Source organism: Theropithecus gelada, chromosome 3, assembly GCF_003255815.1.
Source record: "Theropithecus gelada isolate Dixy chromosome 3, Tgel_1.0, whole genome shotgun sequence".
Classification (NCBI taxonomy): domain Eukaryota; kingdom Metazoa; phylum Chordata; class Mammalia; order Primates; family Cercopithecidae; genus Theropithecus; species Theropithecus gelada.
In genome coordinates this window covers 173,475,474-173,500,637 of record NC_037670.1, presented here as the reverse complement: position 1 = coordinate 173,500,637, position 25,164 = coordinate 173,475,474, and the positions used below count along the sequence as shown (strand labels likewise).

At 45.8% G+C, this 25,164-nt stretch overlaps 1 protein-coding gene across 2 annotated transcripts in view; it reads left to right on the top strand.

Annotated features, from left to right (window-relative positions):
- The first annotated feature begins 12,341 nt into the window (after positions 1 to 12,341).
- Positions 12,342 to 25,164, top strand: part of ZNF786 (zinc finger protein 786) — a 33,858-nt gene continuing 21,035 nt past the window's right edge. The window contains exon 1 of one of the 2 annotated variants that reach the window (XM_025379929.1): positions 12,342 to 12,463. In XM_025379929.1, the coding sequence (XP_025235714.1) occupies positions 12,446 to 12,463 (18 nt within the window). In that variant the 5' untranslated portion in view covers positions 12,342 to 12,445. The remainder of the gene's footprint in view (positions 12,464 to 25,164) is intronic. The other variant, XM_025379930.1, reaches the window with a different exon arrangement.

The window sequence follows — 25,164 nt, the reverse complement described above, 5'->3', positions numbered from 1 at the left end:
TTGTATTTTTAATAGAGACGGGGTTTCACCATGTTAGCCAGGATGGTCTCCATCTCCTGATACCATGATCCGCCCACCTAGGCCTCCCAAAGTGCTGGGATTACAGGTATGAGCCACTGCGCCCAGCCTTTGACATTACTCTTAAGAGAACTTACAGTCTTCCTTAGAAAGTTTGAGTGCCTTCATAAATCTTGTGTGTTGCACAAAACGTGGTCCCCAGTTACCGAAGTCAGAATCTGCTGGGATCAAAGTCATTACAAGAATCACAGCATGTATACGAAGAGGAAAAAGGTGCCACCTGTAGTTGGGACAGTCCTGTGGGTAGGGAATAGGCTGCTATTTATGTGGTACACCTCAAAAAACAAAAAGTGCCAGTGATCAGATAAATGAAATGCCAACAGTTTAACAGGTAGATTCAGAACTAAAAATAAAACAATGTGAAAATAAAGACATTACACCTGTAATCTGAGCACTTTGGGAGGCCAAGGTGAGTGGATCACCTGAGGTCAGGTCAGGAATTCGAGACCAGCCTGGCCAACATGGCGAAAGCCCACCTCTACAAAAAATAGAAGAATTAGCAGGGCATGGTGGTGTGTGCCTGCAGTCCCAGCTGCTTGGGGGCTGAGGTGGGAGGATCGCTTGAGCCCAGGCTGGTTAAGGCTGCAGTGAGCCATGTTCGCACCACTGCACTCCAGCCTGGGTGACAGAGTGAGATCCCGTCTCTCAACAAATGAAAAAAAAAAAAAAAAGATAATGAGTACCTAACGGTACCACATGCTACAGAAAGAGGTCGAAGAAGAAAAGGATTATAAATGTCATTGAGAGATATTACCTTGAGTGGCTGAAGCAAAAGCATGGGGCTGAGTAGAAGACAGAAGAGAAGGGGTAGTTCTGTTACGTAGTTCAGAAAGCACTGGGCTTAGACTAAAACCCACAAAATATAACAGACCCTGGCTCTGGCCTTGGGCAAGACACTAGAGCTCTGTAAGTTTTACTTTCTCCATTTAATATAATGGTGAGGGGAGGGTACCTTTATGAAAATCAGCCACATCTACAAAAAAAAAAAAAATGCTGTTTTTCAGCTATACTGGTAACACAGGCATTCTCTAGTATGAGCTAGGTGATGGATTGTAGTACATGGAGTGGCCTACAGAATCACTCCCAGTCCATACATGGGGGACTGGCACAGAAGCAGCAATAAGGAGTGCTTCTGAGGTCAAACCGAGGCAGGAATTAGGAGCAAAAAGTGAGCAAGTGCAGGTAGAGAATGGGGAGGAGCTGAGAACGAGGAAGGGTAGCTTTAAGAAAGGAGGGGCCGGGTACCGTGGCTCATGCCTGCAATCCCAACACTTTGGGAGGCCAAGGCAGGCAGATCACGAGGTCAAGAGATGGAGCCCATCCTGGCCAATATGGTGTAACCCCGTCTCTACTAAAAATTAGCTGGGCGTGGTGGCACGCACCTGTAGTCCCAGTTACTCGGGAGGCTGAGGCAGGAGAATCGCTTGAACTCGGGAGGCAGAGGTTGCCGTGAGCTGAGATCGCACCACTGTACTCCAGCCTGGTGACACAGCGAGACTCTGTCTCAAAAAAAAAAAAAAAAAAAGAAAGAAAAGAAAAAAGAAAGGAGAAAGGGTGGGGCGTGGTGGCTCCTGCCTGTAATCCCAGCACTTTGGGAGGCTGAGGCAGGTGGATCACCTGAGGTCAGGAGTTTGAGACCAGCCTGGCCAACATGGCAAAACCCCGTCTCTATTAAAAATACAAAAAATCAGCTGGGTGTGGTGGCAGATGCCTGTAATCCCAGCTACTTGGGAGGCTAAGGCATTGCTTGAACGCTTGAACCCAGGAGGTGGAGGCTGCAGTGAGCCGAGATCGCGCCATTGCACTCCAGCCAGGGCAGCAAGAGTGAAACTGCGTCTCAAACAAAAACAAAAACAAAACAAACAAACAAAAAAACAAGAAAGGAGAAAGGAACTCTGGTAAGCGTCACCTGGAGCTTTCCATATGCTCATGCTTATCAGGAGTCAAGCAGAAGTTTCTATCTAAGCTGTCTTTGTCCCCAAATCTGGTCACCTAAGTAAGGGAGTATAAATTGTTTCGTGACCAGTACTCAGATTCTGGAAATAAAGGCCAAGTTATTAATGGCCTCACTATAATATGAGGATGAACGGGAGATTATGAATGTGAAATACATAGTGTCTAATCAAGAGTAGGCGTTCAGGGCTGGGCACGGTGGTTCATGCCTATAATCCCAGCACTTTGGGAGGCTGAGATGGGCGGTTCACTTGAGGGCAGGAGGTCAAGACCAGCCTGACCAACATGGCAAAGCCCTGTCTCTATTAAAAATACAAAAATTATCCAGGCGTCGTTGCATGCACCTGTAGTCCCAGCTACTCGAGATGCTAAAGTGGGAGAATCACTTGAGCCCAGGAGACAGAAGCCACAGTGAGCCAAGATCATGCCACTGCACTCCAGCCTGACACAGCAAGACCCTGTCTCAAAAAAAAAGAGTAGGCGTTCAGTAAGACGTAACTCCATATTATGAACGGAATCATGTCCCCTCCCCTTTCCAAATTCACAGGTTGAATCCCTAACCCCCAGTGTGACTGTAAGATCAACATGATACCTTTACTAGTCATAAAACTAACACGTGAGAGCCCAGCATGCGCATGGACCTGAGCAAAGTGGATGGGGAGGCAGAGGCTGCAAGTGCTGTGCTCCACGGAGCTCCCCATCAGTGGAAAGGAACTCCAAAAATGAGGGAGAAGCGCTCCCACCTCCAAAACCAGCAGCAGAGCAGCAAGCTGTGTCTGTCTGTGTGCGTGACTATTTGGCTGTTCTGAGCTGCATCTGGTACAGCCATCTCTTCTGTTACCACATATGTGCTAATGACTTTCAAATCTATAAATCTGTATTTTCAATTTGTGCCATGAACATCTCAAACACAAAATGCCCCAAGTAAGACTTGTCACCTGTATCAACCCTCACTCTATCTCTCTTTGTTGTTATTGTTGTTGTTTTGAGACAGAGTGTTGCTCTGTCACCCAGGCTGGAGTACAGTGACGCGATATTGACTCACTGCAACCTCTGTCTCCCAGGCAATTCTCCTGCCTCAGTCTCCCGAGTAGCTGAGACTACAGGCACCCGTCACCAGGCACAGCTAATTTTTTTTTTTTTTTTTTTTTTTTGTATTTTTAGTAGAGGCAGGGTTTCCCCATGTCAGGCTGGTCTTGAACTCCTGACCTCAAATGATCCGCCAGCGTCAGCTTCCCAAAGTGCTGGAATTACAGGCATGAGCCACCGTGCCCAGCCTCTACCCCTCTTTATTACACTGTCCTGTATTTTCTACCTCTGTATACTAGATCTACCTCATCTCCAAAGTTATAAATCTGATGATGCACCTAGATTTTCTTAAACCCAATCTAGCATCTAGCTCCTGATTCTTCCCAAACAAGATCATTTCTCACTATCTCTATTGTTACTACTTTAAGTTCACTTTATTTATTTATTTATTTATTTATTGAGACAGAGTCTTGCTCTGTCACCCAATCTGGAGTGCAGTGGTGTGATCTTGGCTCACTGCAAGCTCTGCCTTCCAGGCTCATGCCATTCTCCTGCCTCAGCCTCCCGGGTAGCTGGGACTACAGGCACTCGCCACCACACCAGGCTATTTTTTTTGTATTTTTTAGTAGAGACGGGGTTTCACCGTGTTAGCCAGGATGGTCTCGATCTCCTGACCTTGTGATCCACCCACCTCAGTCTCCTAAAGTGCTGGGATTACAGGCGTAAGCCACCGCACCCGGCCCACTTTATTTATTTATTTATTTATGTATTTATTTATTTATTTATTTAATAATGTTTTCCTTGACAGGTTTCATTGCTTCTGGCTTTTCTCCTGCAGTGCATTCATCATCCATCTGCCAGATGGGTTCTTCTAAAATGCAATTCTAATGTTGCTCCCTTCAAGAAATACTTAGAAATTTCCCATTTTGGCTGGGTGTGGTGGCTCATGCCTGTAATCCCAGCACTTTGGGAGGGTGAGACGGGCGGATCACTCGAGGTTAGGAGTTTGAGAGCAGTCTGGCCAACGTGGTGAAACCCCGTCTTTACTAAAAACACAAAAATTTGCCAGGCATAGTAATTTTTTATTTACCATGCTCGGGAGGCCGCCGTGGGAGAATTGCTTCAACCTGGGCGGCGGAGGTTGCAGTCAGCCGAGATCACGCCATTGCACTCCAGCCTGGGCAACAGAGCAAGACTCTGTCTCAGGAAAAAAAAAAAAAAAGGAAAAAGAAGTTTCCCATTTTATTGAAATGCATTCTTTATTATTTTATTTATTTATTTATTTATTTATTTATTTTTTTTTTTTGAGACAGAGTCTCTCTCTGCCACCCAGGCTGGAGTGCAGTGGTGTGATCTTGGCTCACTGCAAGCTCCGCCTCCCGGGTTCACGCCATTCTCCTGCCTCAGCCTCCCGAGTAGCTGGGACTACAGGCGCCCGCCACCTCGCCCGGCTAGTTTTTTTGTATTTTTTAGTAGAGACGGGGTTTCACCGTGTTAGCCAGGATGGTCTCGATCTCCTGACCTCGTGATCCGCCCGTCTCGGCCTCCCAAAGTGCTGGGATTACAGGCTTGAGCCACCGCGCCCGGCCGAAAATGCATTCTTTAATAAGACCTAGAAGAATCGGTGAGCTGACTGTGACCTGCCGCTGCAGTTTGACCTTCACAATGTGAGCCTCAGCCTCATCGCAGAGCATGTGTCCTTCTCAAGTGCATTATATTCTCTCATGACTCTCCCTCTGCCCGGAATGCCTTCCCTCCCTCACCTCACCTCCCTCACATTCCATGATTCAGTCCAGAGACCAGGAACAGTTTAGTTATATGCTGGTCTCTTCTCCCAGCACCTCTAAATTCCTTCCTCTAAAGCACTCCTCACTGAAACTCTGTCTGCTTCCCCTCATAGCCTGAACCCCTGGAGGGCATCTGTATGCTCTTGTTTTTGCATTTTCTCCACCTAACACACACCTGACATAGAAGACCTTCTAGGGCTAGGCATGGTGGCACACCCAGTTACTTGAGAGGCTGAGGTGGGAGGGTTGCTTGAGCTCAGGAGTTTGAGGCCAACCTGGAGGACACAGCAAGAGCCCATTTCCAAAAGGAAGAAAAACAAGACATTATAGAAATTCTTCCTGAATGGTCAGAAGGAATGATGAATTGGGTTTTTGGGTACTGAGGATAGAAAGGATGGATATGAAAAAAATGTAAAGAAGATTAAGCAGGGTTTGGTGACTGGGGCACATCAGGAGGGAGAAATCATTCTTGAAATAATGTCTCTCGGTCCCACTATATGGGAAAAGAATGCATGTACATTTCAGAGCTATCATAGGTGATTCTGACATGCTAATTTTATATCATTACTCTTCCCCTCCCATTTTTTTTCCAAATAGTGAATTTGAGAAAAACCACTCAAAAATTTTTTTTTTCTTTCTTTCTTTTTTTTTTATTGAGATGGCTGTCACCCAAGCTGGAGTGCAGTGGCTCAATCTTGTGCAGCTGTCACCGAAGTAGGAGTGCAGTGTCACCCAAGCGGTCAGTGTTGTGTCACCCAAGCTGGAGTGCAGTGGTGCAATCTTGGCTCATTGCAATCTCTGCCTCCCAGGTTCAAGCCATTCTCCTGCCTCAGCCTCCCGAGCAGCTGGGACTACAGGTGTGCACACCATGCCCAGCTACTTTTTATATTTTTAGTAGAGACGAGGTTTCACTATGTTGGCCAGGCTGGTCTCGAATTCCTGACCTCAGGTGATCTGCCCACCTCGGCCTCCCAAAGTGCTGGGATTACAGGCATGTGCCACCATGCCAGGCCTACAGTTAAAATTTTATGTCTTCTTCCTAAAACTAAAGACTATTTCATACTTAGAATTTTTGCAGGGTGGGGTGTTTCAAAGGTTCCTATTTGATATGTTCAGTTATCAGTGCTCTGCACTGTAGGCTTTCTTTTTTCTTTTTTTTTTTTTTTTTTTTTTTTTGAGACGGAGTCTCGCTCTGTCACCCAGGCTGGAGTGCAGTGGCCGGATCTCAGCTCACTGCAAGCTCCGCCTCCCGGGTTCCCGCCATTCTCCTGCCTCAGCCTCCCGAGTAGCTGGGACTATAGGCGCCCGCCACCTCGCCCGGCTAAGTTTTTTTTGTATTTTTAGTAGAGACGGGGTTTCACTGTGTTAACCAGGATGGTCTCGATCTCCTGACCTCGTGATCCGCCCGTCTCGGCCTCCCAAAGTGCTGGGATTACAGGCTTGAGCCACCGCGCCCGGCCTCTTTTTTCTTTTTTAATTTTTTATTTTTTGAGTCGGAGTCTCACTCTGTTGTGCAGACTGGAGTGCAGTGGCGCGATCTCAGCTCACTGCAACCTCCGCTCTCCGAGTTCAAGTGATTCTCCTGCCTCAGCCTCCCGAGTAGCTGGGATTACAGGCGCCCGCCACCGCTCTCGGCTAATTTTTTTTTCTTTTTTGTTTTTTTCCAAGACGGAGTCTTGCTCTGTCGCCCAGGCTGGAGTGCAGTGGCCGGATCTCAGCCAGCTGCAAGCTCCACCTCCCAGGTTTACGCCATTCTCCTGCCTCAGCCTCCCGAGTAGCTGGGACTACAGGTGCCCGCCACCTCGCCCGGCTAGTTTTTTGTACTTTTTAGTAGAGACGAGGTTTCACGGTGTTAGCCAGAATGGTCTCGATCTCCTGACCTCGTGATCCTCCCCTCTATGCCTCCCAAAGTGCTGGGATTACAGGCTTGAGCCACTGCGCCCGGCTATTTCTTTTTTTTTTTTTTTGTATTTTTAGTAGAGACCGGGTTTTACCATGTCGGCCAGGCTGGTATTGAACTCCTGATCTCGTGATCCATCCGCCTCAGCTCCCCAAAGTGCTGGGATTACAGGCGTGAGCCACCACACCTGGCCTCTTTTTTCTTTTTTAAATAGAGACAGGGTCTTGCTATGTTGCCTAGGCTAGTCTTGAACTCCTGGCCTCAAGTTATCTTCTGTTGCCTTGGCCTCCTAAAATGCTGGGATTAAACAGATGAGACACAGCCAGGCACAGTGGCTCATGCCTGTAATCCCAGCACTTTGGGACGCTGAGGTGGGCGGATCATCTGAGGTCAGGAGTTCAAGACCAGCCTGGCCAAACATGGTGAAACCCCGTCTCTACTAAAAATACAAAATTAGCCAGGCGTGGTGGCGCATGCCTGTAATCCCAGCTACTTGGGAGGCTGAGGCAGGAGAATCACTTGAACCCAGGAGGCGGAGGTTGCGGTGAGTCGAGATCAAGCCATTGCACTCCAGCCTGGGCAATAAGAGTGAAACTCCATCTTGAAACAAAAACAAAAACAAAAAACAGAGGTGAGACATGAGGCATAGCCCACTGTAGGCTTTCTACACCTTAAAACATCTGACAATACCAGCCACTATGAAGAATATGGAGCAACTAGAGTTCTCACACATTGCTGATGGGAATGCAAAACAGCATCATACAATTCTAGAAAATGGTTTGTTTCTTATAAACGTGTACTTACTGAATGACCAGCAATCCCACTCTTGGGTATTTATCCTAGACAAATGAAAACCTCTGTTCACACAAAAACATGTACATGAACGTTTGCAGCAGCTCCCTTCATAATTGCTAAAATTTGGAACAACCCTAGGCTGAGCGTGGTGGCTCACGCCTATAATCCCAGCACTTTGGGAGGCTGAGGCAGGTAGACCACAAGGTCAGGAGATCGAGACCATCCTGGCTAACACGGTGAAACCCCGTCTCTACTAAAAATACAAAAACAAAATTAGCCGGGCGTTGTGGCGGGCACCTGTAGTCCCAGCTACTCGGGAGGCTGAGGCAGGAGAATGGCATGAACCCTGGAGGTGGAGCTTGCAGTGAGCCAAGATTGTGCCACTGCACTCCAGCCTGGGTGACAGAGTGAGACTCTGTCTCAAAAAAAAAAAAAAAAAAAAAAATTGGAACAACCCAAATGTCCTCTGATGGATGGTGGCTATACAAACTGTAATACATCCATAGTACTAATGCACTTTTTTCTTTTCTTTTGAAACAAAGTCTTGCTTCATCTAGAGTGCAGTGGTGTGATCTCCACTCACTACAATCTCTGCTTCCCGGGTTCAAGCAATTCTCCTACCTCAGTCTCACGAGCAGCTGGGACTATAGGCAGTTGTTACCACACCCAGCTAATTTTTGTATTTTTAGTAGAGACAAGTTTTTGCCATGTTGGCCAGGCTGGTCTGAAACTCCTGACCTCAAGTGATGTGCCCACCTTGGCCTCCCAAAGTGCTAGGATTACAGGCGTGAGCCACAGTGCCTGGCCTGCATTTATTTTTCTTTTTAGAGACAGGGGTCTCACTATATTGCCCAGGCTGGCCTTGAACTCCTGGGCTTAAGGGATCATCCCCACCTCAAGATCCCTTGAGGGGACCTACAGGTGAGAGCCACTACAGCCGGTGTTCCTCAATAACATTGATACAGATAACAGTGTAGATGACTCTCAAAGGTATACTGAGTTGAAGTATGTTGTAAACTTTTATAAGTCTCAAAAGGTTACATACTGTATAATTCCATTTATGTGACATTCTTTAAAGGTAAAACTATGGGCTGGGTGCGGTGGCTCACGCCTCTAATCCCAGCACTTTGGGAGGCCTAGGCGGTGGATCACGAGGTCAGGAGATTGACACCATCCTGGCTAACACGGTGAAACCCTGTCTCTACTAAAAATACAAAAACAAAATACAAAATTAGCCGGGCATTGTGGTGGGCACCTGTAGTCCCAGCTACTCAGGAGGCTGAGGCAGGAGAATGGCGTGAACCCGGGAGGCGGAGCTTGCAGTGAGGCGAGATTGTGCCACTGCACTCCACCCTGGGCGACAGAAATAAATCAGCCCTTGCTAAGGGTTACAGATCTAGGAAGGGAGGTGAATCAAAAGATATTACAAGCTGGCTGGGCACGGTGGCTGTCACCTGTAATCGCAGCACTTTGAGAGGTCCAGGTAGAGGATCGCTTGAGGCCAGGATTTTTAGACCAGCCTGGGCAACATAGCAAGACCCTGTCTCTATACCTTTTTTTTTTTTTGAGGCAGAGTCTTGCTCTGTCACACAGGCTGGAGTGCAATGGCGTGATCTTGGCTCAGTGCAACCTCTACTTCCCAGGTTTAAGTGATTCTTCTGCCTCAGCCTTCTGAGTAGGTGGGATTACAGGCACCCGCCATTATGCCTGGCTAGTTTGTTTGTTTTTTTTTTTTTTTTGGAGATGGAGTCTTGCTCTGTTGTCCAGGCTGGAGTGCAGGGGTGCAATCTCGGCTCACTGCAATCTCCACCTCCAGGATTCAAGCGATTCTTCTGCCTCAGCCTCCTGAGTAGCTGGGATTACAGTTACGTGCCACCATGCCCGGCTAATTTTTGTATTTTTAGTAGAGACAAGGGTTGCACCATGTTGGCCAGGCTGGTCTCGAACTCCTGACTTCAGGTGATCTGCCTGCCTCAGCCTCCCAAAGTGCTGGGATTAACAGGCGTGAGCCACCGCACCCGACCAACAATTTTTTAAAAAAGAAAAAAAAGAAAAGGCTATTCCAAGGGCATTTTAGAGGGTGATGAAACTTCCAATAGCCTTGTAACTGGGCCCCTTGAGAGTTCAGCATCTTGCAGTTCTTAAGGACTGAATAAACGAAAATTCTGATCAGGCCTTTACCTGTTTGCATGTTTTAACCACTTGCTTTTTGCCCAGTATTCCTTGTTCTCACACTGTAATTACATACTGCTGATGTACTGTTTCATTGTCAATGAGGAGGAGATAACTTCAGGGTCATGAAAAACTGTTGCAGGGGGAATTAATGCCTTCAGGGTCGTTGAGTCCAGCCCCTGATGCCCAGAAGCCTGATTGCTCAAGGTGTTACCAGAGACTGAAGAAACACAGACTTTCCCCCTTGGTTCCCTGAAACTCCCCCTCCCTTACTCTCTAGCCCCATAAAAACTCCATGCTTCTTTTTGTTAAGACAGATGTTAGAGATTTGCTCTGCTGCCTTCTCTCTTTGGCCAAATCTGTTAAACCTTTCTCTATCTCCAAGCACCGGTGTCTCAGTGTTTGGCCTCATCTGCCCATGAGGTACACAAGCCTGATTTTGGGGTTCTACAACAGCCTGATTATGATGTCCGTTACATGTTTATACATATGCTAAAATTTGGAGTTCTATGTAGTAGTATAGAAGCTATACTTCTATATAACTTAAATTTATTAAAAAAGAGTTAATAGTTAAAAGTTCATAGCTGGGCGCGGTGGCTCATGCCTGTAATCCCAGCACTTTGGGAGGCTGAGGCGGGCGGATCACCAGGTCAGGATATCAAAACCATCCTGGCTACCACGGTTAAACCCCGTCTCTACTAAAAATACAAAAAATTAGCCAGGTGTGGTGGCCAGCGCCTGTAATCTCAGCTACTCGGGAGGTTGAAGCAGGAGGATTGCTTGAACCCAGGAGACGCAGGTTGCAGTGAGCCAGGATCGCGCCACTGCACTCCAGCCTGGGCAACAAGAGCGAGACTTCGTCTCAAAAAAACAAAACAAAACAAAACAAAACAAAAATCATAGCAGTATGCATTAAAAAAATTGTACTGTATACACTTTGGGAGGCCGAGGCGGGCGGATCACCGGAGGCTGGGATTTTGAGACCAGCCTGACCAACACGGTGAAACCCTGTCTCTACTAAAATACAAAAAATTAGCTGGGCATGGTGGCGAGCACCTGTAGTCCCAGCTACTCGCGAGGCTGAGGCAGGAGAATCGCTGGAACCCGGGAGGAGGAGGTTGCAGTGAGCCAACATCCTGCCACTGCACTCCAGCCTGGTGACAGAGCAAGACTCCGTCTCAAAAAAAAAAAAAAAAGAAAGAAAGAAAAGGCCTGGCGCGGTGGCTCATGCCTGTAATCCCAGAACTTTGGGAGGCCGAGGCAGGTGGATCACATGGTCAGGAGTTTGAGACCAGCCTGTTCCACATGGTGAAACCCCGTCTCTACTAAAAATACAAAAATTAGCCGGGCGTGGTGGCGTGCACCTGTAATTCCAGCTACTCCGGAGGCTGAGACAGGAGAATTGCTTGAATCCGGGAGGTGGAGGTTGCAGTGAGCCAAGATTGCGCCTCGACACTCCAGCCTGGGTGACAGAGCGAGACTCTGTCTCAAAAAGAAAAAAAAAAAAATGTACTGTATAACATTTGGAAAAATAAAAAACATTAAATAGTAAGGTACATGTACATTTCACAATTAATTCCGGGACAAATACAGATATGCACATGCTCCTCAGCCTATGCAGGGACTATTTTATTTCTCATGGACATCCTCTCCCAACTGCATACTTTTCCTTTGCTACTTTAGCCTGACACCTAAGACACGACTAGGAGAGAATGCGAGGCTTATTTTCTGGGGACAATCGCCACCCTCTTCCTCGCGCTCTCTCTTTTCTGTCTCTCCCTGGTTTCCCCTTCTGCGTCTTCACATCCCTCCACTGCTCTTACGTTCTCGTGTTTCTCACGCCCTGTGTCATGGCCTCCTTCGTCTTCTCCCGCTCTGTCTCTGTCTCCCGCCCGGCCTGGGGTGCCCGGCCGCATCCTTGGACCACCCTGAGTCCCTGCAGGCCGCCCTGAGGCCGGGGTGGCTTCCGCACGGGGTCTCTGCCCAAGGCCGTTCTTTGCCAAGGAAGTAGCGTGGCCGTCCGGGGAGCCCAGAAGGGCTGTAGACCCACGGGGACCGGACCTGGTGGGCGGACCTCCCTCTGCGTCCCCCACGGGACAAGCACGGGGCCCCGACGGCCTCCGCGTCCCCGACGGGATGGACGCCCCGGGCCACCGCGCGTCCCCCACCCACTTTCCGGCCTCGCTGGATTCCCGGGACCCCCTCACAGACAAAGCTTGACTCGGGGGCGGCTTTGGGAGGAACCGCACCGGACACTCCCCTCTCGCTGCCTCTCAGTTTGGGTTTCTGTGGAGCGCGTCTCCCTGTCCCTGTGCCTGATCTCTGCATGTCCACCTGTCCCTCCGTTTCCACTCCGGTCAGCTCCTCAGCTTGTCTCTGACCGCCTCCCTCCCCAGATCCCGGGAGTCCCAGGATCCCTCAAAGACCGGCGTGCTGCGGCCTGCACTGAGGGCGCCCAGGCCCCTGGGTCCCTCCTCTGAGGACCGACCCTCCGGCGGCGCCGCTGCTCACGCCCGCAGGGGGCGCTGTGGGGCGGAGCGTCAGCCGCGGCCGGGCGCCGGATCCCAGCATGCACTGCGCCCGACTGGCGCTGCGTTTGGCTGCCACCCGAGTTATGCGTGGGAGTCGGGCTGGGGCGGAGCGGAGGGGAGTCCGTGCGCTGCAGGGCCGGTTCCCGCGGAGCCGTAGGAGACGGTCGGCGTTGCCAGGGCGGGGCGGGACGGCAGGGGCCATGGCGGAGCCGCCTCGGGTAAGCAGGCTGGCCTGCATGGACGCCCGGTTTTGGGGTCGTGGTGGGTCCTTGGGTTCCGGGCTACCCCGCGTCCTAGGGTCGCCGTGGGTGCCCGCGGTGCACGGGTTGGACGGAGTCTGCAGGCCGCTTCGGCTGGGGGTGTAGATTCAGGGCCCTCCGGTGAGCCGATGGCCTCTGCTCCTGCGGCTCGTCCGTAGCTAAACACCTGGACAAAGCCAGGCGTGGACCGAGACCGACCTAGGAGCGGGGCGGAGCCTGGGCGAGGATGCCTGGCGGGCGGGGAGCGGACGGCGGAAAGGAGAGAAAGGTTTGGGGCCAGAGGTGGATGTTACAGGTCAACCAGTTTCACACCATAGTCACAGAAATCAGAACAACTGTTCCAAAAGATTTACGATTCCGAATGGTTGAAATGGTGTTTGGCGGGGGCTTCAGTGTCAGAATTTATATTCTAGCGTGGTTTGTGTTGAGTATAAGATGATACGTTGGGAGGAGTAGAGGATACAAAAGATGAAGTTAGTGGTTTCTTAAAATCGAGGTTTAGAGGGTATTTTATCTTGTAAACTTTTCTGTTGAGGATTTTTGCTGATTATTAAATGAATTAGACCGGGCGCTGTGGCTCACGCCTGTAATCCCACCACTTTGGGAGGCCGAGGCAGGTGGATCACCTAAGATCAGGAGTTCGAGACCAGCCTGGCCAACATGGTGAAAGCCCATCTCTACTAAAAATAAAAAAACTAGCTGGGCATGATGGCGGGTTCCTGTAACCCCAGCTACTCGGAAGGCTCAGGCAGGAGAATTGTTTGAACCCGGGAGACGGAGGTTGCAGTGAGCCGAGATTGTGCCATTGCACTCCAGCCTGGGCAGCAAGAGCGAAACTCTGTCTCCAAAAATACATACCTATCTATATATTTGGGGAAAGGATATAAATAGCCAAATCACAGACCTGAAAAGAAAATGATTAATGAATAAAAGAATGGATTTTAAAACTTGTGACATTCAGGCCAGGCATGGTGGCTCACGCCTGTAATCCCAGCACTTTGAGAGGCCAAGGTGGGCAGATCACTTGAGGTCAGGAGTTCAAGACCAGCCTGGCCAATACGGCGAAAACCCGTCTTTACTAAAAAATACAAAAATTAGCTGAGTGTGGTGGCAAGCGCCTGTAATCCCAGCTCCTCAGGAGGCTGAGGTGAGATAATTGCTTGAACCCGGGAGGCAGAGCTTGCAGTGAGCAGAGATGGCGCCACTGCACTCCAGCCTGGGTGACAGAGCGAGACTCGGTCGCAAAAGCAAGAAAAGACAAAAAAAAAAGCCTGGGTGACATGGTGAGACCCCTCTCTAAAAAAAATTAGCCAGGTGTGGTGGCATATCCCCGTGGTCCCAGCTACTCGGGAGGCTAAGGCAAGAGAATCACTTGAACCCAGGAGATCAAAGCTATGGTAAGCTGTGTTGGCACCACTGCACTCTGGCCTGGGCAACAGAGTGAGACCCTGTTTCAGAAAAAAAAAAAAAAAAAAACTCTAAAAGAACTACCTGAAATGTGCTAGTGGAAGTAGACATAGCAAGGATTGCAGTTTGTGAGCTATTGTGAAGTGGTGAAAGGAAGGTTATCTGAAATGAGATGGAAAGTTGTGACCCCAGAGGTGAATACGTAGGGGTTATAACACAGGGTAATCTGATGTTTGAAGTGTGTTGCACGTGTGCATTTTGTGTATGTCTATGCAGCTTAGTTCTATTTGTTCACATAGTACAGTTTCTCACCCTTGCCTCTACTAACATCCTGTGCTGGATAATTTTCTGTTTTGCGGGCTGTCCTGCACATCGTAGGTTGTTTATCACTATTCTTGGCTGCTGCGCACTAGATGCCAGTAGGCCGCCCCGCTTCCCCATATTATAACAATAAAAAATGTCTCCAGGGGACAAAATTGTTCTGATTGAGAACCACTAATCTAGTGTTTCTTATAGACAGAATAAGCAATGCTTATGTGCAAATATATATTACAAATATTTTGTAATATATTGTTTCCTAATATATCAATCATGTTGGAATAAATTCACGTTTCAAAACAAGCATTATAGCAGAAATGATTATATTTCCTTAAACTTAAAATAATGAATTTCTGATTTAAATGTTGCTACATCTGCAGTTTGGATATTTGTCCCTAAACCTCATGTCAAAATTGGACTTGCAGCTGGGCACAGTGGCTCACGCCTGTAATCCCAGCACTTTGGGAGGCTGAGACAGGTGGATCACCTGAGGTCAGGAGTTCAAAATCAGCCTGACCAACAAGGTGAAACCCCGTCTCTACTAAAAATACAAAAATTAGCCGAGCATGGTAGCAGGCGCCATCTACTCGGGAGGCCAAGACAGAATTGCTTGGACCTGGGAGGTGGAGGTTGCAGTGAGCTGAGATTGCACCACTGTACTTCAGCCTGGGTGATGGAGCAAGACTGCATCTCAAAAAAAAAAAATTGGATCTGCAGTGTTGGAAGTGGGCTCTAATGGGAGGTGTTTAGGTCATGGGGGGTGGATCCCTCATGAATTGTCTTGGTGCTGTCCTCTATTAGTTCCTGAGGGAGCTGGTTAAAAAGAGCCCGACACATCCCCCTTTCTGTCTTGCTTCTTCTTGCCCTTGCCATGTGATCTCTGCACATGCCAGCTCACCTTTTTTTTTTGTGAGATGGAGTCCGGGTCTGTCACCCACGCTGGAGTGCAATGGTATGATGTCGGCTCACTGCAACCTCTGCCTCCTGGGTTCAAGCAATTCTCCTGCCTCAGCCTCCCAAGTAGCCGGGATTACAGGCCCCTGCCACCACGGCCAGCTAATTTTTGTATTTTTGGTAGAGACAGGGTTTAACCATATTGGCAAAGCTGGTCTTGAACTTCTGACCTCAGGTGGTCTGCCCTACCTTGGCCTCCCAAAGTGCTGGGATTACAGGTGTGAACCACGGTGCCCAGCCCCCTTCACCTTCCACCATGAACATAAGCTGTCTGAGGCCTTCACCAGAAGCAGATGCTGGTGCTGTGCTTCTTATACAGCCTGCAGAACTGTGAACCAAATAAACCTCTTGTCTTTAAAAATTACCCCACCTGGCCGGGCGCAGTGGCTCACACCTGTAATCCCAGCACTTTGGGAGGCTGAGGCAGGTGGATCACGAGGTCAGCAGATGAAGACCATCCTGGCTAACAAGGTGAAACCCCATCTCTACTAAAAATACAAAAAATTAGTCGGGCATGGTGGTGAGCGCCTGTAGTCCCAGCTACTCTGGAGGCTGAGGCAGGAGAATGGCGTGAATCTGGGAGGTGGAGCTTGCAGTGAACCGAGATTGCGCCACTGCACTCCAGCCTGGGCAACAGAGTGAGACTCTGTCTCAAAAAAAAAAAAAAAAAAAAATTTACCCCACCTTGGTGTTCCTTTACAGCAATACTAAACAGACTAAGACAAATTTAAAGGAGTCATTAGAATTTTTAAAACTCAACTCTAAATTTCATAATGAATATAACAAAAAGATGGGAGGTCCTACCCAGAGCAGTCCAGCAAGAGAAAGAAATAAAAGTCACCAAAATAGAAATAGAAGTCAAGCTATCCCTGTTTGCAGACTGTATGATTCTATATGTAGAAAACCCCATAGCGTGCCCAAATGCTCCTTGATCTGATAAACAACTTCAGCAGAGTCTGAGAATACAAAAATCTGTGTACAAAAATCAGTAGCATTCCTATACACCAACAACATCCAAGCTAAAAGCCAAATCAAGAATACAGTCCCATTCACATCTAGTCAAAAATGCCTAGGAATACAGCTAACCAAGGAGGTGAAAGATCTTTACAACAAGAATTACAAAATACTACTCAAAGAGATCCGAGATAACACAAAGGGAAAAACATTTAATGCTCATGGATAGGAAGAATCAATATTGTTAAAATGACCATACTACCCAAAGCAGTTTCCAGATTCATTGCTATTCCTATCTAACTACTAATGACAATTAGAAAAAAAACTACGTTGCTGGGAGTGGTGGCTCACGCCTGTAATCCCGCTTCGGGAGGCCAAGACGGGCAAATCATGAGGTCAGGAGTTCGAGACCAGCCTGGCCAATATAGAAACCCCGGACTCAAGCAGTTCTCCCACCTCTGCCTCTCAGGTAGCTAGGACTACAGGCATGTGCCATGCCCTGCTAGTTTTTGTGGATTTTGTTATTGTTTTGGTAGAGACGGGGTTTAGCTATGTGGCCCAGACTGTTCTCAAATTCCTGGGCTCAAGCAATTCATTCACCTTGGCCTCCCAAATTATTGGGATTACAGGTGTGAGCCAGTGTCTGGCTGAAAAAACTATTTAAAAATTCATATGTAACCAAAAAAGAGCCCAAACAGCCAAGGGAGTCCTAGGCAAAATGAACAAAGCTGGAGACATCACCACACTACCTGACTTCAAACTATACAAGGCTATAGTAACCAAAACAGCATGGTACTGGTAAGAAACCAGACATATAGACCAATGGAACAGAATAGAGAGCCCAGAAATAATGCCACACACCTACGATCATCTCACACCTACGATCGTCTCATCTTCTACAAAGTCAACAAAAACAAGCAGTGGGAAAAAGACTCGCTATTTAATAAATGGTGCTGGGATAACTGGCTAGCCATATGCAAAAGACTGACACTGCACCCCTTCCTTACACCTTACACTCAACTCAACGTGGATTAAAGACTTAAATGTAAAACCTAATGTTGGGGGCCGCACCGGGGGTGGTGGAGAATGAAAGAACACACACAAAGACAAAGACACACAGAGAACATGGTGGCCGCACTCAGAGCCTCCGCCTCACTTTATTTATACTTCATAAACCTCACGTCAGCAGAAAGAATGCAATGCAAAACAAACTTTCTTTTCCCACATGTAACCTTCTACTCAGTACCTTGTTTCTATATTCTTTCTCATCTACCCGCCTTCTTGGCGCCTACGGGAGTTCATTAAAAGTTCAGTTGGAGATACTGTCCTTGAGCCCTATCTATTCTCAGCATACTGTTTTCAAAGGCCCCTGCATTTCCCCCCTTTTAATTTTGTTTTGCCTCAATCCTAAAAAGGTAGCCCATATTTGTTCCTGTGTTTTCTTTTGTTTTTGGTGGCGACGGAGGGAGAATCGAATCACCAAAAGAAGTAGACCCAAACCAAGTGCCCAAAGCAATATACTTCCAGAGATTGTAGAAATCCATGTTTTTATCTGAGTCCATGGGTTAAAGGCAGCAAGGCGCTGCCCCAGCTCCTGCAAGGTTACAGTTCCAGACAGCACATGTAATTGTTGTCGAAATGCTTCGGAAATGTTCTGAGTGAGCTCTTGAATGTCCAAACTAATATTTTTATGGCCAATTAATAATTTTTGGATTACAGTCCAATTTTGAGAGATGTTAAAAGGCACAGGCGTTACACAAAATTGAGTGGAATTCCAATCACATTGTAATGTTACCCGAGTACTGAGTACAGTGAGCTGATCTCCAAGCCATGTCAATGCTTGCTCCATGTTGTCCAATCTTTCAGCAAGTTGAGAATCAATGTTTCGGTATTGAAGCCATAACCGGTGAGATTGTTCATGCCATTGCTGCACAAATTCAGCATTTTGTATGCTTTGATGAAGAGCTAGCCCTGCTACAGCCGCAGTGGAGGCAATGGCAACAAGACTCATCACCAAGGCAATTATAAGTCCAAGGGCACGGCGGGTTCGCTGAAGAGAAGTCCAAATATAAGTTTCAAGAGGTGATGCCCCCCACGGTCGCGTAAGATTAACAGGTAGCCAAATTTCCTTACGAGCCCTGAGGATATAAATATCCCCAGCAAAGTTGTGCCACCAAGAATGATTGAGGCAAGACAAAAATGTACACGTATTTGTACAATTAACAATTCCCGTATTATTATCCCATGTCAAATTCCCTGCTAATAATAGGTAGGGCTTACAGACACAAGCAATAATATATCGAGAGGTATTCCGATATAACTGAATATGAAAGGAATTAGTTGGGTTAGAAAGATTAAGAGACATATTCCCCACAAAAGTGCTAATGGCATCGCCTGCAGCTAACAACTTCCAAAGATGACTCTGTACTTAGGCCTCCTTCACACCATACCAAGGTTTCATTATTGTTAGCAGCAATACTTTTATTTACCCGGTGCCATTTCAAAGGTATGTGACTAAATTTTGTTTGAAAATCACCGTGCACACTTCAATCAGTTATTTGCATCCCATTGTATTCTAATAAAATCCGGGTTTTATTTCCCCGACATAGTTGCCACTCCAGCACCTCAATATTAGGAGAAACCTCTGGAATAGGACAAAAAGGTAAAGAACTAGGAATAGTTTCATTACTATATACAGTATGATTATAATAACAGTATTAGCAGCCACATAACTATGATTATAGCGAACAACCCAGGCTTCATACGATTTTTGGAGACAATGAGAACTATTTCCCATGCATATTGGAAGTTCTTCCACTCCAAATTGGTATGTGTTGTTTATAATTTCCGTTTCCCGTTCTATATTGTCCTTGTCTATATAGGGGGACGGCATTCAAGTAGTGTCATTGGTGAAAACCTTAATTTCCGCCTCTCCCCAGGCGACTCCCTGATACAAGGGTGGAAAGGGAATATAAGTGCAATATTCATACAAAGCCTCACTAAGGGAAATAAGTCCCCCGCCGAGGCACATCCAACAAAGGAAGAAATGCATGCTGAATCCAGTTTTCTTTTCAACAGGGTTTCAGTCATCTTGTAGGAAACCACTCAGGTCCGCTCCCTGTAAGGACAAGAGCATAGCCCCGTCCCTGTTTTAGAACTTGCCCTTGAACATACTTACCTTCTTCATTAGGATACCAAATCTTTAAATTGTCAGCGGGGACTATCACCGAGGGAGGTGAGGAAAGATGGGTTACGACAGCGGAGTCTTGCAATTGTCTCCATTGATTCAAAAAATAATTAAGGTAAAAAGAACCTTCAAAATCAAAAAAATTAAGGTAGAAAGGTTAACCTTCAAAAAAATCTGGTTTTTTTTTGGGGGGGGCTCATTTCCCCCTTTTTGTTTTATTAGTTGAGTTTTTAAAGTTAAATTTGCACGCTCAATGATGGCTTGACCTTGACTGTTGCCTGGGATCTCGGTGATATGTTGAATATTGTATTGCTGTAAGAAAACTTTGTAATTTATGAGAGACATAGGCAGGGGCATTATCAGTTTTAAGTATAAAAGGAATGCCCATAATGGCAAAACAAGCTAAGAGATGTGTAATAACAGAATCAGCTTTCTCAGATGGCAACGGAGTGGCCCATTGAAAATGAGAAAAAGTATCAATGGTATGATGAACATACTTTAATCGTCCAAAAGAAGGAATATGTATAACATCCATTTGCCAAATTTGATTAACTTGAGTACCTCTCGGGTTAACTCCAGGATGGAAGGATGGAATGCTCAAAGGAGCACAGAAAGGACAAGCTCGAATAAGAGAACGAGCTTATTTACGAGTTAAATGAAACCGTCGTTGAAGGCCAGAACTATTAGTGTGATGTAGAGGCATGTTCTTGTTCTGCAGCCTGCAAGTGGCCAATTAGAAGTGAATCAATCTGAGTATTTCCATGAACTAATGGTCCAGGCAGTTGAGAATGAGAACGAAGATGAGTGATGAATAAAGGAGCTCGACGTTGGCTCAAAGTAGAAAATAACAAGGAAAAGAGTTTTTGAAGAGAAGAAGTAGCACAAAGAGGTAAAGTGGCCTGAGAAATATAAGAAGTTGTTGGAACCAAACTCTCGATTCCCTCCTGGGCAGGGGTCGCCGCGAAGGATCACCGACACGAGGTTCACAGCAGAGAGTTATTTATTACTAGCGCGCTAGGGTCCCGAGCTCTAAGTTGGCCCTGGGACCCCGACTGCTTGTTACAGGCTGTTTATATAGGCAAACACAAGTTCAAACACAGCTTATGGCGCGAAATTCAAACAAAGCTTAAGGTGTAAAATGATTGGGTCTAGCTATAGCCTGAGCAAGGGGTCTTGGTTTAATTGGTTAGAGCAGGACCTTATGAGGTTCTTTCCTGGAGTTGATGATTCCGGGAACTTCGAGGCAGGGTGAGACCCCTGGAATTGGCAGGGTGGGACCTCATGAGGTTGTTTCCCGGAATTGGCAGGGTGGGACCCTATCAGGGTGGGACACTATCGAGGCAGGGTGGGACCCTATCTAGGCAGGGTGGGACCCTCTCTAGGCAGGGTGGGACCCTATCTAGGGCCACCTGGTGCTAACTTTTTAGGTTTTGTGAGGCCTAGTTTCAAAGTAACATAAACGGCATATTGAGAATCACTAACAATATTACAACCAGTAGTAGGGAAATCAAGTAAGACCATGAGAATAGCAAACAATTCTCCCTGTTGCACCGAGGGATAAGGATAAACTGTAACTCAAGATTGATGAAGCTTCTTGCCAAGAATCAGAAGTTGCAAGAAGATAAATGATCTGACTATGAGTGAATTGAGAGATAATTAAGGAAGGATCTCCTCCCCAAAGTTGTCGACAGTGATGCCGTCCTTTGATGATCAGTTCAGCTAAACGATCGATATAAGTAGCCAAGCGTTTAGATGTTTTATTGGACAAAAAGATCCATTCTGAAGGGGTGGCCTGCCCCTCCACACCTGTGGGTGTTTCTCGTAAGGTGGAATGAGAGACTTGAGAAAGGAAATAAGACACAGAGACAAAGTATAGAGAAAGAAAAGCGGGGGCCCAGGGGACCGGCGCTCAGCTTACAGAGGACCCACGCCGGCCCCAGTCTCTGAGTTCCCTTAGTATTTATTGATAATTATCTTTACCATCTTAAAGACAGGGGAGTGGCAGGACAATAGGATCATTTTTAGGGAGGAAATTAGCAGTAAGACATAAGAACAAAAACCTCTGTGATATGAATAAGTTCAAAGGAAAATCCTGTGCCTTGAGATAAACCTTTTAGCAACATTGTTTCATCCTATCATATGGGGATAAACCTTGGACAATACCAGCTTTCCTAGGCAGAGGTCCCTGCAACCTTTGGCCGTGTACGTGTCTCTGGGTAGTTAAAATTAAGAGAATGGTGATAACTTTTAACCAGCAAGCTACCTTCAGGCATTTGTTTAACAAAGACACATCCTGCACAGCCCAAAATCCATTAAACCTTGAGTCACCGCAACACATGTCTCTTGCAAGGACAAGGTTGGGGGTAGGGTCACAGATTAACAGCATCTCAAATACAGAACAAAATGGAGTCTCTTATGTCTACTTCTTTCTATATAGACACAGTAACAGGCTGATCTCTTTCTTTTCCCCACACATTCTAGCGGCCGATTGGTCTGATGAATCATTCCTGTAGGAGAATGTAAAGTATGAAATAAACAAAGGGAAAGGGGAACATCGGGAAGGATATAATGTAAATGAGCCTTTTGAAGTTGCTCTTCCACAAGCTGGAGTTCCTGTAAAGCCAAAAGAGTTAAATGACGTGAGCTGTCCAAGTGACTGTCTCCTTCTAGAATAGATAAAAGATGTTGTAACTGAATAGAGAAAAAACAATTTTTGAGATCTATGACCATTAATTTTTAACTTTGTGGGATAAGGGCAGGATTAGGAAGACCAGGCTGTAAACTTTCCCTAGGTTTAATGTAAACATTTATAGTTTTAAGACAAGACAAAGACGGGAATTCCATGCAGAAATACGTGGCTTTATATTCCTCTCGGTCATTTGTTTTTTGACTTACTCTTTTAGAGTCCTAAGTATTTCTTTAAATAATGGTCACTGTTTCACCTAAATAGGAGTGGTGGCTATGAGTTTAAAGGATTGTAGCCCATTTTGAACATCATATTTTTGGCAGCTGAGGAAATATGAGGAATGTTTAAAAAAGCAGCAAATTATTGTGAAAGATCTTGTTCCCAAAAATTAATATTGATAGGAACAATATAAAAATAAAAAAAAACACTTGACCTTGTTGACCTTTAGGACCGACACAGGTTAAAGGTTCTATGTCTTGATAAATCACAGAAGCAGCACCCAAGCCAGTGAGTATAACTGAAACTTGTCTTTTTTCCTATTGTATAGGCCTCTAATTTAAACAAATAATAGACATATTCACCACCGTATCAATTAACCCTTTAAAAACTATTTCATTAATGTGCAATGAACATAAGGGCTTTTGATTAGAAACTAAAGTTTCCCAAAAAACAGTTTTTTCTGTGCTACCAAACCCTCCCTATTGAGAATACGTTCCCCTGCCTCTAGGCATATAAATTGTGAGACTTGAACCATAATAAGAATTTTATGGCCGGGCGCGGTGGCTCAAGCCTGTAATCCCAGCACTTTGGGAGGCCGAGACGGGTGGATCACGAGGTCAGGAGATCGAGACCATCCTCGCTAACATGGTGAAACCCCGTCTCTACTAAAAAATCCAAAAAACTAGCCGGGCGATGTGGCGGACGCCTGTAGTCCCAGCTACTCGGGAGGCTGAGGCAGGAGAATAGCGTGAACCCGGGAGGCGGAGCTTGCAGTGAGCTGAGATCCGGCCACTGCACTCCAGCCTGGGCGACAGAGTGAGACTCCGTCTCAAAAAAAAAAAAAAAAAAAAAAAAAAAAAAGAATTTTATTAGTAACATCATGTCCTTTTGGCAAAGGGCCACACACTCTAATAGCTAATTTATATACTCCTCTATTAGGAGACAAAGTATAAGGCTGAGTAATAACTAAGTCAGCAGCGGCGCTCTGCTTAGTTGCCACATAAAGCTGAGAAACTGGGGTAAGGTGTGGGATCCTTAAGGAGGACTTGAATTTATTCCTTGATGTTGTAGGCCATTGCTCACTGGGTATTGTATGCAGATTTAGTCAATAACAAATATTTGTAAACAAATAAGGTGATTACAGGTACAGAAATTCAGTTCGTAGCTTACTCTTCAATAGAGTATCTGCTTTGTAAAAGATGGTGGACCACAAAATACTCAACGGATTTTGGTTTTCAAAACACAATGATGCTATCCAAGGCTAAATGGATACTTGAAATTGGGATTGGATCTGGTGCTGAGATACAACTTTTACTTAGTTATTGATTTTTCTTTCCTCCGATTATTCCAAGGAGGGTGACTACCATTTTTGTACTTTATAGAGCAGTCTAGAGGAAAGGGTTAAGCATGTAAGCTCTGGGGACAGAAAGTCATATTTTCAAAATATAATAGCTATATGACCTTGGATAAATTTATAAAACTGTCTTAACTCTGTTTTCCTGTCTACAAAATGGTAATAATTATAAAATTTGTCAGTCTTAAAGGGATGTTGGAAGAACTAAATGCAAGTGAAGATTTTTTCACAGTAGTAGACACATAGTAAGTACTCAGTATACTATGGCTATTATTACTGTTATTATTGTTAATATTACGTCTATTTATTTTAGCTCTTTAATGTAACAAGTGCAGAACCATAATCTCACATCCTTCAGAGTCACGCTGATCTTGCATTTTTTGGTCCTTTGACTAGTTTAGTGATTTATTACAAGAAACCTAGTTAGTTTGTGCATTCTTTTCCTTTCTTATATTTCTCATTTGTAAAGACTGATAAACCAACTACACTTTCAGACCTGGTGACATAAATTGTTGGGGCCCCAAGCCTGTGGGCCCCGGCTCCCATTTCCCAGGAGAGGAGACAGTAAATTTCCACTTTTATCAGTTTTGAAACGACATTTATTTGTCCAATGTTGACCTTTACCACAACATTTGTACACCTCTAAAGGCAGCTTTCTGCCTTGAGGGATAAAAGTGTTCAATTTTTATGACATTCTTTTTTGAAATGTCTAGGTTTACCACACTGAAAGCAAACACCTTGTTTGTTATTTCCTTTTAAGGCTTTAGACAAAGCTCCAGCAAATAATTGAGCATTATAAATAGCCCCTCCAACACTAACACAAGTTTTAATATATTTATCTAAGTTGGCCCCATTGGCCTTTAATGATTTTAACAATTTTTGACAGTCAGCATAAGCATTTTTAAAAGACAACGTTTGTAACAAAATTTTTGAAGCAAGGTCAGCACCCACAATTTTCAAGACAGCATCCTGAAGACGGGCTACGAAATCTGAATATTGTTCATTTGTGCCCTGTAAAATCTTCACAGAGGAAAGGGAAGATTTTCCTGTTATCTCTACCTTATTTTAGGCCCTTAAAAACAAAGTCTTGATTTGAGTAAGGGCAACATCTTCTAGACCAGCCTGAGCACTAAGAGTAGCATATTGGCCCGTGCCTCTGAGTTGTTCCTCAGTGGCTCCTGGGGGATCACACATAACATTTTTTCTAGCCTGTACATGCGCCTTGTTCATTTACCAGCTGTGCAATTGTAACCACTGAGAACGATCAAGAAAAGCCTTCCCCAAAGTCTTCCAGTCTATAGAAATTATCAAATTTTCTGATGAAAAAATATCAAGAAGACCAAGGATAGGGGTTCATAGTTAGAAATGGCAGCTTTCATTTCTTTTAAAAATTTAATTTGTAAGGCATTAAATTGGACATTATTGCCACCATTTGAAAACTGAGCATTAGGAGCAAAAGAAGCACAAATAATTGGAAACAGATCCAGCTCCTTAAATTTTTTTTTTTTTTTTTTTAATCTTTTCCTTTTCTCCCTCCCCCAATGGCGGGCAAGGCACTGAGAAAACTTTGCCAAACAAAG